Source organism: Rhodotorula toruloides (assembly GCF_000320785.1).
Source record: "Rhodotorula toruloides NP11 unplaced genomic scaffold Scaffold5, whole genome shotgun sequence".
Taxonomy (NCBI): Eukaryota; Fungi; Basidiomycota; class Microbotryomycetes; order Sporidiobolales; family Sporidiobolaceae; genus Rhodotorula; species Rhodotorula toruloides.
In genome coordinates, this window is record NW_015622965.1 from 160,628 (window position 1) to 173,684 (window position 13,057).

Genomic DNA, 13,057 nt, shown 5'->3' on the forward strand with positions numbered 1-13,057 from the left:
ACCTCTTCGTCGCCACCGTTCGCCCGCCATGGCTGCCGCTGGACCGTTCAGCGCGGTGCGGACACTGCTGAGACGTATTGGGAGGCCGTCACCCTTCGCGCCCGCCTTCTTCCAGCCCTCATGCGGCCCCGCTCTCTACCCGTTCGCCTTCGCATCGCCCCGACCAGGACTCGCCACGTTCACGCCTTCGTACGGCTCGACACCGACAGCCAGGCCGTCTGCAACCTTTTACGGCCTGCGGCAGGCTTTCCACCAGCCGAATGCGGCGCGGAGACCGGTTGGAACGCGGACTTTCACCTCTTCGGCTCTTGCGAGGGGTCCCAGGTCGTACTACGGCAGGTCGAGGGGCAGGCCAAGCTACGGCAGGAGCAACGACTGGCAATGGGGCGAAGGGCCGCGACCGACATGGCGAGACCGCATCAACTCGATCCCGCCCATGTGGGTCGTCGGCGGTTTGATCGCCCTCAACCTCGCTGTCTACGCCGCCTGGAAGTACGGATTCGAGCTCGCACGACGGTTCCGCGACCCGTCGTGGCTGCGCTTCCTGCAGGACAACTTCACCGTCTCGTGGCACAATTTCACGCAAGGTCGAGTGTGGACGCTCCTGACTTCGACGTTCTCGCATGAAGCGACGGGGCACATCCTCATTAACATGCTTTCGCTCTTGTGCGTGCCCGCCTACCCCTGATCAATGCGGAGTCGACTAACGCATCCGTCTCAAACCGCAGCTTCTTCGCTCCCGGCGTCATCACGCTTCTCGGCAACACGGGCTTCATTTCCCTATACGTCTTCGCCGTGAGTGTCGTTGTGCCTCCCCCGCATGCGGAGCCTGCGTGGGCAGACTTTCGAGGATTGCGCGATCCTGTACTGACGAGCTTCGACACTGCAGGGCGTCACCGCTTCAGCCGTCTCGCTCTTCTTCAACCGGTTCTTCAACAAGGAGGCGCCGAACTACTCGGCGCACGGCGCGTCAGGCGCAGCCTACGGCATCGTCTCCTTCTTCGCCGCCCTCTTCCCGCGCGACAAGTTCCTCCTCTTCTTCGTCCTCCCCGTCCCGGCGTGGCTCGTCGTCTCGGGCGTTTTCGCCTACGACTTGTATAGCAGTCTGTTCAGGCGTAACGGTATGAGCGACTCGGCCGGACGTGAGTCTCATTTTGCGTCACGCTCATCCGACTCCTTCGTCCAGCTGGGACAGGGGCAGGATGCACCAGCGTCTTTGCATCGAGACTGACTGTTACTATCTTGCAGATGTCGGCGGAATCCTCGCCGGACTCGCCTTCTTCCTCCGCAAGGTCGGCCGCATCTAGAAACCGCCCCTCCTCTCGCTCGTCGCCCATCCTCTCGCATCCACCTGCACCATTCACCTGCTTGTTGTACTATTCGCATCGCTGTCTCCCGGTTGTACGATCTCGCAACTCGCCATTCCGTTCTACCTTCCTTCTCTCGACACGCACAGAGGTGGGGGAGGACGACAGAACACGTGCGTATGTACAGAGCTTGTATGCTACAACTCATGTACGGCGTCCCACCTCAACGACGCCCTCAGACAAGCCTCTGCTCATCCGCCTGCCGTCCCGTACCACCCTGCTCAGTCGTCGGCAAGTCCGCAAGCGTGTCCGCGCCCGCCGCAAGCTCGCGGTGCTCGTCGTCCTGGTTCACAAGCTTGTCGTGCTTGACATGGGGCGTGAACTGTGCGGCGGCAGACTGTCAGACGTCGAAGAATGAGGCAAAGGAGCGATAGGGAGACGGACCTTGCCCTCGCGCGCAAGACGCGATCGCTCGGCGAGCTGCTCCTGGTGCTCAACTGCCTTGCGTCCCAATCCTGAATCGTGGCCTGCGCGGAGAACTCGGGTCAACGAGGGGACCGTCGACGAAGCGAAGGAAAGAGGTGAACGCACCTCCGCCGATGTTACCGTGCGCCTTCATGTTCCGCAAGCCGCTCTCGCCGTGAATCTCGTCTATCGAGAACACCACGAGTCAGCCCAATCACGCTCAAGCGGCAAGCACGGGCAAGACGCACCCCAAAGTCCCGACGGAGGCTCATGGTCGACGACGCCCGATCCGTGAGCGGCGTCGTGCTCGTAGTTTCCGAGCTTCTCCTCCTTGTTGGGGTATCCGACGGACTCCAGCGCGCCTTTGATGGTGTCGGTGATGCTGGACATGATTGCTGCTCTTTGAGCGGAGCAGAGGAGAGAGAAGGTCGTGTCAGCACCGTCACCTCGACACCAGGAGACGCGGTGGAGCTCACAGTGCCTGTAAAGTGTCGTTTGAGAGTGGAAAGAAGGAGCAGAACGACGAACGAAGCGGGGAAACGAGCGCGAGGCGACTTCGATTCTCAAGCGCCTTGGTGACGCAGCGGCGACCCCTCGAAGGCGCCCGTCACGGCGTGCGTGGCGGTGCGGCGATGGTCTCGACTTGTCGGGAAGATCAGCTTTGCAACGAGGACTCGGCATCAGATCGAGCGGAGAGAAGTGCGCGGCGAAGCTGAGGAAGAGAGGCGCCGTTGCGAAGGCCGACTTGCGATTTGCTCGACATCGCTCTGGACAGGCTTTTCGAGAACGTGGAAGAGCGTAGAGTAGATAGATAGTCTGTGCGATGCATATGCGAGGACGACGAATCACCCCTGGAACGCCTCCTCGCCAATCTCTACTCCAAACTCTTCTCTCGCCATGTCCTGCGGAAAGAAACGAGCGGGAAGTCAGCGACGAGCAGCTCCAGGACCTACCCACAGGCTCAGGAAGCAACGATGGAGAGCGAGAGACGCACCGTCACCTGCTTTTGCAACAGATCCTCCAGCCCTTCCCCCTTCCTTCCCATCGTCTCCATCCACCACGCCCTGACCCTCGTCAACAAGAACCCGATATCGATAAACACCAGCACGACGCGGAAGACGACGAGGCGGAGTTTCTCGGCTGCGAAGGAGCGGAGGCCGATTGTGCGAAGGGAGGAGGAGGACGAGGGTTGGGAGAGGGCGAGACCGGTCGCGGCCCAGTGGGCGGAGATGGCGAGGCGGTTCGTGACGCTCCCAACGGCTTGGTTGTTGCCTTGCATCATCCTGCAAGCGTGCAACAACCCGAGTCAGCGAGACGAGAGAGCGAAAGAGCGGGAGCGAACGCACCGCATCGCCCTCGTGACAAAGATCAACTGGCGGGGTATCAACTCCTCACTCTCGAGCATCGTCTTCAACCTCTCCTTCAACCCTGCGCGCTGCTCATACTTCTCCCTCTCGCGCTTTTCCCTCTCCTCACTCGTCAACTCCTCCTCACTCTTCTTCTTCCTCAACCGATGCGGTCTCAGCAGCGTCAGGCTCGCAAAGATATCGCTGTTCTGCCGCCGAATGCCCCACTTGACGGCGATGTCCTCGATCGTGCGAATGTCGCCCGTGAAGAGCGATTGCCACAGGAGACAGTAGTCGTGGCGGAAGTCTTCGGGGAGTCGGACGTAGAGACCGTGGTCGATTAGGACTACTTGAGGGTGCGAAGGGCGGGAAGGGTTAGGTCGGACGAGGAGGTTGCCGGGGTGAGGATCCGCTTGGACCTACGCGCGACGTCGCTCGTCAGCTCTGTCACGGCGAAGGAGAGCGAGCGCAACGCACCCAGCCCCACTTGAACACCATGGCGGAGAAGAGCTCGGTCGCGGTGTCCATCGTCTCCTTGAGCGAGAGCCGGTACTCGTCCAACCGCTTCTTGTCCGTCAACCGACACGCCGAGACGAAACTGCGCCGCGCAAACTCATCAACTCACCTCCTCCCACGTCAATAATCCCGGCGAACTCACTCGGCGGTCATGATACTCTCCCCGGTCCACCTCCAATGCACCTTCGGCACCATAACCCTGTCCCTCAACCCCGGTTCATCCGCAAGATACTTCGCCGTCTGTTCCGCGTTCCTCGCCTCGTTCTCCAAGTGCGCCTCTTTGCGCATCTGCTCCGAGACGTACTGCGAGATGAAGGCGACGGGGAGGTCGAAGAGTTTCTCGTAGGAATAGAGGAGGGCGCGGTAGCAGAACAAGTCCCTGCACGGCGTAGCACACACATCAGTCTCAGTACGAGAAGGCGAGCACGAGGGGACGCACCACTCCATCTGTTTCGGAACCGCCTCCTTCCGCACCTTGACCGCGACCCACCCCTCCTCCTCACTCCTCCACGGCCTGCCCTCCTCCGCCCTCAACCTCGCCCTATGAACCTGCGCAATGGACGCGCTCGCGACCGGCCTCTCCTCAAACACCTCAAACGCCTCTTCAGGTCTGACCCCAAACTCGCGCTTGAAGACACGGACGACCTCGTCGTACGGAACGGCGGGTGCGGCATCGAACACGTTTGCGAAAGCCTCGCGATAAGGTTTCGGCAGTATCGCAGCCTGGATGGCCAGACTCTGCGCAAGCTTGATATACATCCCCTGGTTCTTGTCGACCAACTCTGACAACCTCCTCGCCGTCCGTTCGTGGATCCGATCGATTCCCTCTGGATCGTGTGCGTCAAAGTTGAGTTTGAAGTCGAGGGCGAGGGTGAGGCCGAAGATGAAGGTGCGGAAGGAACGGAGGAGGGCAGAGGCGTTGAATTCCCGGTCGTAGGTGTACAGTCCTGCGCCTGCTAGCCCGACCAGGCCGAGAGTTTGCCATCGTCGTGTGCTGGGCGGTGGGGGCTTGGTGGAGGAGAGAGTCGACGAGAGGCGAGTTCGATGAGGAGGTGGTGGTCGTGCGAGTCGTCGCGGTGGCGCAGCGAACGGCGAAGCAGGTCGGGGTATCCGCAGCCGTGAGAACATTCCTCCCTAGCACCACAACACACTCGAGCAGCAAGGAGAGCGACGGAGGAAAGGTGACGAGTCGCTCGTCGTTCGGCGGCGGGTTCGGACTCCGGACAATCAGCGCTCGCGATCGGAAGCCGGCACACGACGGAGTGTGAGAGTATTGCAACTGAATCAAGCTTCAAAGGGTGTACAACGAAACAGACCGGGACGAAGGGGAACATCAAACATTGCCGACGGAAAGAAAAGCGAAAAAAGGCGAACAACAGGGGTACATCGTTGAGAAGCGTCTATGGTGTGTGCACGTACGGGGCATATCAAGCGACTCCTCCTCCTCCTCCTCTTCGCCCTACGACTCAAGGCGACTCGCTCCCATCCGACCCTCCCTGCCCAACAGCCTTCTTCCCCTTCCTCCCCCCTCCCTGTCCCGCCGCTGCCTTTTTACTCCTATTCCTCGGCCCCCTCTCCTTCGTAATCGGCTTCAACCGTCCTAGCCTACACACCCTTCCCTGGCTAGGGTCGGAGCGGAAGAAGGAGGGGTTGTGGAAGGCCGAGTAGTCGGATGCTGAGAAGGTTTCGCTTTCGGGCGAGGTGGAAGAGGAGGAGGGGAGGGAGGGGAGGGGCGTCGAGTCGAGGAGCAGGCAGAGGAGTGAGGAGGTCGAGGCGCGTTTGAAGCCGTAGATCTGCTCGTCCACCGTCAGCTCCTCCTCGCGCGAGAAACGAGAGAAAGTCCGTCCGCGACTCACATTCAGCTGCCGAATAAAGCTACTCGACACCGTGTGCCTAAAGAACTTTTCCAAGATGGAAAGGAGGTGCGGTTTCGTGTGGGCGATGAGGATGTATTGGCCCGTCGAGTCCCAGCGGATCCAGGGCTCGTATTCGGCGTGCGAGAGGAGGTATGATAATTTCGAGATGAAGGGCTGCACAGCGAGACGGATCAGTAAGCGCGTGGGAGAGAGAGGCGCAGGGACGCACGGTAACGACTTCGGTCTCTTCGTCGCTCGGCGTCGGCGAGGCAGCCTGAGGCGGTTGAGGGAGCGGGGGCAAGACGCTCAAGTCTGCCTGTCCGGCGTAGGCGATCGTCTGCGCTGCCGAAGTCGAGCGAGCGGGCGGAGGCGGGGTCGTGCGAGTCTTTTTGCGCCCGTCGAGCGGGACGAGTTCCTCGATATCCCACAACTGGTGCTTCTCCCCTCCCGCCGCGCCGTTCCTCGGCGGCAACTGCACCGTACTCGAACTCGTACCGGGCTGGGGCAAGTACGTCGCAGGCGGGGGGACCTCGAGTTGGCCTGGTGAGATGCCAAAGTCGAGGTAAGACGGGTACGAGTCTTGTTTGAGCAGTGCGGAGGGGAGCGGGAGCGAGTCGACTGGACCGGAGGAGAGTTCGGAGAGGAGGAGGGCGTTGAAGAGCGAGTCGGTTGAGGAGGGCGTCGCGGCGGCGGCGGGGGACTTGGGTGCGGAGGAGGGCGAGGGCGCGGCGGGTGCGGCAGGTGCGGGGGAAGGGGCGCACGAGCCTGCGCAACGGGGCGAGTCGGCGGGAAGGTCGAGCGTGTTGAAGAGCGGGCAACCTCCCGCCGTGTAGCTGCGAGCAAGTGTCAGTTCGCGGTGAGGGTGGCGAGAGCGGGAGAGTGGGACGTACGGGCACGGGAGGGAGACGATAGGCGGGGCAGAGACTGCGGCGGACATTGCGCCAGGCCGCGGGGAACGAGGGCAAGCGAGTTGAGCGAGGTGAGCGAGTGGAGCGGGTCAAGCAGCGGGCGCAGGAGCAGCGGGTGGCGTGAGCACAGCGAGCAGAGTCAGTGGAAAGAGAGAGAGAGAGAGAGAGCAAGGCGCGGGAAAAGGACGAGCGAGCAAGCGTTCGTCGGTTCGTCGGCAGTGCGAAGGTCCACGAAGGCCCAGAAAAGGAGGAAAGAGTGGGCAACGCGGAGAGCGCACAGACGGGGACCAAGAAGAGAACTCGGAAAGTGGCGCAGGAGCACCGGCAGGCAAGCGCGAACGGACTGGAAGAGGGTCAGGAGGAGCGCACGACGAGAGCGCCCTCGTCCGCCCGTTTGTATTCCGCTTGTATTCCCGAATACAAAACCAGACTCAGACCGCGGGAGGAGGGCAAGCAAGGGGCTCCACTCTCGCTCGCTCGCCTCGCACACCGCTTCGCCAGCCTCGCTCGCAAGCTCACCAGACTCGCACCACCACCTTGTCCACCCCAGCCAACTCTCACTGTCCCACACCGCTTCGTCAACTTCCCATCTCTCACCGCCCTCACGCACGCAGTAGCATGCCAACCCTCACCGCCTCCTGGCGCAAGATCGCCACGCTCGACACCCTCCAGCGCTCATCTCACTCGCTCGCAGTCACAGGCGGGAAGGCTTACATCTTTGGGGGAGAGTTGAAGCCTCGACAGCCGGTCGATGCGGATGTGCATGTGTTGGATGTCGAGGGTGCGTACGAGCTACTAGTCTTGCGTTGTGACGGCGAAGTGAAGAGCTGACCTAGTGTGCGCCCGCAGATGGATCCCTCTCGACCCTCTCCTCCTCCTCCTCGAACTCCTCCCCCTGGCCCCCCTCCCACGTCGGCGCAACCCTCACCTCCTCCTCCTCCTCCGATACCTCCCTCTATCTCTGGGGCGGCCGCGGAGGCAAAGACATGTCCGCCCTCACGTCCGACTCGGGCACGATTTGGAAGTTCGATACGAAGGATCAGCGGTGGGAGGAGGTTGAGACGCGGGGAGAGAGGCCAGAGGGGAGGAGTTATCATACGATGTGTGCGATGGGGGTGCGTCTTTCCGCTGGCTCTTCACCATCTCCTTTCTCGCGCGAGCCATGAGAAGTTGACGGTCTGGATTTTCCGTCTCGCAGGACACCCTCTACCTCCACGCCGGCTGCCCCTCCGCCGGCCGCCTCTCAACCCTGCACTCCCTCTCCCTCACCACCCTCTCCTGGTCCGCACTCCCCTCCGCCCCTGAACCCGGTCGCGGCGGAACAGTCCTCACTGCTCTCCCTGGTGGGAGGTTCTTGGCGAGGTTTGGAGGGTTCGCGGGGTATGAGTTGGGTGGGTTGGATGTGTTTGATGTGCGCGCAAAGGAGTGGAGGAGTATTGAGGCGGGTGTAGAGGGAGGAGGCGAAGGTCCTCCGAAACGGAGCGTTCATGCGTTCGTCGGATTGAGGGAGGAACTTGATCTAGGCGATGGGAGCGGGAAGAAAGTCGTGGCGTTGATGGCTATGGGCGAGCGTGAGGCCGCACCAAAAGAGTTAGGCCACGACGGAGCTGGATTCGTGCGTTGTCCCTTTCCTTTTCCCGTCTCATCTCCCATTACCTCTCCTCGCTAACTCTCCCCCATATTGCGCACAGTTCCACTCAGACTCTTACGCCCTCCTCTCCCATCCCACCAGCACCTCCACCCTTCCTCAATTCTCCTGGCTCAAAATTTCGCCGTCCGGTCCGACTCCCTCTCCGCGCGGATGGCTCGCCTCGGCGCTTTCGCCTTCGGGCCGAGGGCTCGTCGTGCATGGGGGACTGGACGAGCGGAATGAGCGGTTGGGGGATGCGTGGGTGTTGGAGTTGAGCGTCGAGTAGGGCGTTTCTCAGCTCTCGAGGGATGGCGGCGGACGACATGGGAAGAAGAGGTCTAAAGTGTGCAATGACAGAGTCTACGAGCATTACAACAGTCGAGAGAGAGAGAGAAACACGGCACACACGCAAGGGAACCGAACCGAAAGGAGAAATGTCCGTCTATCCCTTCCTCCTCCTCTTCCTCCTCGTTCCATCCTGCTCCTCCTCCTGCTCCTCCTCCTCCTCCTCCTCTTCCCACAACGACGAACAAACACCGCTTCACGTCCGCATCCCAGCAATGGTGGGCGTCGATGTGCCCGACCGTTTGGCCTTGGACGGGATGCGCAACTTTTGCTGCGCGTGAATCGGGTTCTCTTCGTCCGAGTCGGTGTCGGGTTCGCGGACTGCGCCGGGAACGGTGGAGGAGAGGAAGGCGACTGTGGAGAGGGAGGAGAGTGCGTTAGCGAGGCTCGGAAAGGTGGCGGAAGAAGAGGAGGATGGGAAGAGGAGGAGAGGGAGGGAGAACGGGATGGGAACGAGGTGAGACGCACGAGTACGAGCACGCCGACGATCCTCACGCTCCTTCAACTGCTTGCGCGTCAACTTCTTCCTCCCCTTGGCCGCCTTGAACTTCAATTCCTCTCCCGCTCCCTCCACCGTGGCCGCAACTCGAGCTTCGTCTCCTGATCCGACGGGCGTCTCGACAGACGCGGGCGTGGCGACTCCAGGCGTGCCGATGGGGGTGTCGCGAGCCGAGTTCGGGTTCGAGTCGAACGCGCCGTCGTCGACGGCCGCTTTGCCCTTCATCGTCAGGCGCCCGTTCTCGACGTTCCAGATCTCGCCGCACAGCGCCCCGACGAACTCTTGGTTGTGAGAGATACAGAGGAAGGCGCCACTCCACTCGCGAATGCCGACGGCGAGACCACCGAGCGCGTCGCGGTCCAAAAAGTTTGTCGGCTCGTCGAGGACGAGGACCTGCGGCTTGGACCACATGGCTGCGGCGATGACGACCTTGACCTTCTGACCACCCGAGAGACCGCGCATCTCGTTGTACTCGGCGATGTCACCGTCGAGACCGACGTCCTGGAGATGCTGGCGGACGAGCTTGACGCTCATGTCGCGCGAACCGGCTCCCTCGCGCGAGGCTTCAAAGTCGTCAAATTCCTGGACGAGCTTGGAGAAGCCGAGCTCGGTGAGGCGCTCGCGGGGAACGAACGTGTTGTACTGCGAGAGCGAAATGTCAGGTGAGGTCCAACGCAACGCACGCAACGACCGCAAACGCACCTTGTGGTGGAGACCTTGCCACTTGATTTCGTACGTGTAGCTCTTCTTGAGCTTCTGGCGACCAACGATGGACTCGACGAAGCGGGTCTCGCCCGTCTTGGCGACGATGGGGACCTTGAGCTGGGCCTCCTCCTCGGGCGTGAGAGCGCGCGTCGCCTTCATCGCCTGCTCCTTGTCGACGCCTTCCTGGTAACGCCACATGATATACTGTACGGCCGATTTCTCGAGGTGCTGCTCGATGTGGTGGAAGGCGTGCTGGGCGACGTAAGCGATACGGAGGTTCGGGTGCTTCTCGACGCGTCCCGAGTCGGGGAGCGTCTCGCCAGTCAACAACTTGATCAAGGTCGACTTGCCCGCGCCGTTCGGGCCGACGATGCCGACGCGCGACGAGAGCGAGACGGCGCAAGTCGCGTTGTACAGCTGCGGCTTCGAGGCGCCCGGGTAGGTGAACGTGCAGTCGGTCATCTTGAGGATGGCGCGGGTGCGGGAACGAACGCCCATGAGCGATCCGGGCGGCGGGAAGGTGAACTTGACGACCTCGTCCGAGAGGGTGTAGTACGTCTTGCCGGGCGGGTACTTCTCGACAAACTTGGCGAGGTTGCCGCGGTAGTAGACGAGCTGCTTCTTGTGGTAGTGGATGATGTTGGTGCAGACGGCGTCGAGGAAGCCCGAGTCGTGCGAGATGATCATGGCCGTGACCTGGTCCTGAGCGTTGAGGTAGTCCTGCAACCACGCGACCGACTGGACGTCGAGGTGGTTGGTCGGCTCGTCGAGGAGCAAGAGGTCGACCTTCATGAGCATGGCGCGGCAGAGGGCGACACGCATCTTCCACCCTCCCGAGAGCGACTGGATCGGGACGTCCTGGCGCTCCTCGGAGAAGCCCATCTCCTTGAGCATGGCGCGGATCTCCTGCTCGGTCGCCGAGATGCGCGGCTCGTCGATCATGAGCTGGCAAACCGTGATGCCCGTCTCGTCGCCGTCGATGTCGTGCTCGACGTACGCCGCCTTGAGGTCCATCGGGAAGTTGTCGATCTGCTTGCGGTTGATGGCCTTGAGGAGCGTCGACTTGCCGCATCCGTTTGCACCGCAGATTCCGTACCGGTGGCCCTTGCGGAGCTTGAGGACGGTGTGGTTGAGGAGGAGTAGACCACCGTACGCGAGCGAGAAGGGCAAGTCGACGACAATGTCACCCTCCTCGTCATCGTCGTCGTCGGCGCCCTCGACGCGGTTGCGCTCCTTGTCGACCGCGACCCAGCGCTTGAGCAGCTCGTCCGAGATCGCCAACGCCGCGTCCTTGCCGACAAAGTGGGCGAGGTAAGGCGCGACGTACGTCTCGCGCCAGAACTTCTCGCTCAAGTCGCGCTTGCGGACGAGCTGGGCGAGGGCGAAGGCTGCGCTACGGAACGACTGCTGCGCAAAGGCATCCGGTCGCTCGCCAGTATGCTTCTCAGCGAGCTCGACAAGCTGCGAGAGAGCAGTCTGCTCGTCCTTGGCCGCCTCGGAGAAGTGGTCGACGGCAGGGACCGAGGCGCCAACGACCGACTTGTCGACCGCGCGCTTCGCCTCTTCGGCAAAGGCGCGGATCTCGGGGAAAGCGGCGGACTCGATGATGCGCTCGATGCCGGGGAGGACGTGAGGGGCGTGGAGGGCGGCGAGGTCGGGCGAGCGGACGAGCTTGAACAGGTTGGTGATGAGGACGACCTGCGGGGGCGGTACAGCATCAGCGACGGAATCTTGGCATCTGAAAGACCGGCAGACACCGCAAACTCACAGTCTGGCGCTGGACGATCGTTCCCTTCTCAGACAGAGCACGAGTAAGGAGGGGCGAGACAACCGCAAGAGTCGGGCCATCAATCTCGCGAACCCAGACGGTTGACGAAAGGCGCTTGATTGCGGCGGGGACGGTAGTCGGATTGGCCATGCAGCGGACGAGGTCGGTCACGAAGGGCTGGATGTCGGGGTTCGTGAGGACTTGGCAGAGCGCGACGCCGGTCTTCTCCGCCTGGCTCGAGATCTGGGTCGCAGGAAGTGAGGTCAGCTTCGTCGTTCGGAGAGAGTGCAAGGGCGCGCGCACCTCGGACTTGGTATCCCGCATGCTCGGGACAAGCCTCGGGACATACTCGCCCAGCCGCTCCGCAACCTGGTCCTTGGCCGTGACCGCAAACATGCTCAACAGCTCGAGCGCTCCGACCTTGCTCCTCCACTTGGCGTTCGTCTCGAGGTACAAGAACAGCTCCTCGATGACCTTGGGCGCGAGTTCAGGCGGGGGGAGACGAGCAAGCTGTTTCGCCGCCTTCTCCGCCGCGTCCTTGATGCTGCCCGTCTTTCCCGACTCTTGGAGGTTGTCGAGGATGCACGGGAGGAGTGGGACGAAGAACGGGTCCGACGCGCCGACGCTGAGCCCGACCTTGCGGAACAGCTCGTCGAAAGCGACCATCGCGCCCTCCTTCTCCTGCGGAGTCTTTGACCGCGCCGCGCGCGTCAAGTCATCGAGGATGTTGTCGGCTGCGAGGGAGCGAAGGCCGTTCGAGACGACGTGCGAGGCGAGGGACGAGGCGGCGGCTGTTCGAGCTGAGCGGGTCGTCGAGGCGTACAGCGCCTGGAGGAGCGCAGAGGCGGGCGGGGTGAACTCCCTGCAGGGTCACGATAGGTGTCAGCTGTCGTCTGCGAGTATCTCGAGGCTGCTGGACGCACATTTGGTCGACTGAAGGCATGCGCGAACGTGTGGAGTGGCTGTTGAGAAGGCGCGGGTGGCTCGTTGCGGTTCGAGTCTGAGCAGGCGCGAGTGTAGCAGTCTAAGCGAGTCTGTGCGAGTCTATCACCGAGCACCACGAGCACACTGGCGAGCGAGAGTCGCTCGTTGTTGGCTGAGCGCGACTTCGCGAGCCGAGGATGCGATCGCACCGCAACAAGTCCAAGCTCGCTCACATCCAAATCACCGAGACTCGCAGAATGCCTTGCTTTGCATGAGTGTGTACGGGAGATACGCAGAATGCATCAGAGGTGGAACGCCGCGCGAGCGAGAGCAGGAAGCCGAGTTGTCGAGGGCCAATGTCGTGGAGGGGAAAGCGCAAGGGAAAGCGAGCGGCTTTGCGGTCGAAGCCGCCAGGCGTGGGTATCGGCATCCAACGACGAAGAGGTCGTAGGCGAGAACGAGGCGAGGCTGGTCAAGGCGAAGTCAGCGTGAGTGAGCGCCTCGACAACTTTCGCGAGCGACTTGAGAGGTGGGATTGTCCGATCCTCGAAGGACGACCCGGATCGTCCGCAAACGTACTGTCGAGGACGACTGAAAGCGAACGCAGTGGAAGAAGGCGGCAGAGGAAAACGAGGAAGGCCGAGGGCAAGGAGATGCGGTCAGGCGCGGTCGCTTCTACCGTGCCGAGCAAGATTGGTCGAGAAGTTGACTTGAACCTCAGTGTGATGTGGATGGTCCTCGTTCAGGTGTTAGAAGCGTTGCGACAGCCTGAAGGACGCGGCAAAGCG

At 62.1% G+C, this 13,057-nt stretch overlaps 6 protein-coding genes across 6 annotated transcripts; 2 read left to right on the forward strand and 4 right to left on the reverse strand.

The window, feature by feature from the left end:
• Positions 1-28: 28 nt before the first annotated feature.
• On the forward strand, positions 29-1,307 carry RHTO_06775 (Rhomboid family protein; the record flags this gene model as incomplete). The annotated part of the gene is made up of 4 exons (XM_016420434.1): positions 29-666; positions 729-795; positions 890-1,142; positions 1,249-1,307. The coding sequence occupies 4 exons, from the start codon at positions 29-31 to the stop codon at positions 1,305-1,307; spliced, it is 1,017 nt and encodes a 338-aa protein (XP_016274835.1).
• A 235-nt stretch (positions 1,308-1,542) lies between these two features.
• On the reverse strand, positions 1,543-2,162 carry RHTO_06776 (uncharacterized protein; the record flags this gene model as incomplete). The annotated part of the gene is made up of 4 exons (XM_016420435.1): positions 1,543-1,689; positions 1,752-1,834; positions 1,899-1,958; positions 2,021-2,162. 4 exons carry the CDS (start codon positions 2,160-2,162, stop codon positions 1,543-1,545), a joined length of 432 nt encoding a protein of 143 aa, XP_016274836.1.
• A 455-nt stretch (positions 2,163-2,617) lies between these two features.
• Positions 2,618-4,762, reverse strand: RHTO_06777 (aarF domain-containing kinase; the record flags this gene model as incomplete). Its single annotated transcript, XM_016420436.1, has 6 exons — positions 2,618-2,674; positions 2,767-3,055; positions 3,119-3,537; positions 3,596-3,716; positions 3,777-4,013; positions 4,074-4,762. The coding sequence occupies 6 exons, from the start codon at positions 4,760-4,762 to the stop codon at positions 2,618-2,620; spliced, it is 1,812 nt and encodes a 603-aa protein (XP_016274837.1).
• Positions 4,763-5,100: 338 nt separating this feature from the next.
• On the reverse strand, positions 5,101-6,427 carry RHTO_06778 (heat shock transcription factor; the record flags this gene model as incomplete). Its single annotated transcript, XM_016420437.1, has 4 exons — positions 5,101-5,427; positions 5,491-5,664; positions 5,720-6,323; positions 6,381-6,427. The coding sequence occupies 4 exons, from the start codon at positions 6,425-6,427 to the stop codon at positions 5,101-5,103; spliced, it is 1,152 nt and encodes a 383-aa protein (XP_016274838.1).
• Positions 6,428-7,016: 589 nt separating this feature from the next.
• RHTO_06779 (Kelch repeat containing protein) lies at positions 7,017-8,314 on the forward strand (the record flags this gene model as incomplete). The annotated part of the gene is made up of 4 exons (XM_016420438.1): positions 7,017-7,179; positions 7,248-7,513; positions 7,597-8,013; positions 8,090-8,314. The coding sequence occupies 4 exons, from the start codon at positions 7,017-7,019 to the stop codon at positions 8,312-8,314; spliced, it is 1,071 nt and encodes a 356-aa protein (XP_016274839.1).
• Positions 8,315-8,569: 255 nt separating this feature from the next.
• RHTO_06780 (elongation factor 3) lies at positions 8,570-12,288 on the reverse strand (the record flags this gene model as incomplete). The annotated part of the gene is made up of 6 exons (XM_016420439.1): positions 8,570-8,727; positions 8,842-9,514; positions 9,575-11,275; positions 11,346-11,588; positions 11,649-12,207; positions 12,269-12,288. The coding sequence occupies 6 exons, from the start codon at positions 12,286-12,288 to the stop codon at positions 8,570-8,572; spliced, it is 3,354 nt and encodes a 1,117-aa protein (XP_016274840.1).
• Between the last annotated feature and the right edge of the window lie 769 nt (positions 12,289-13,057).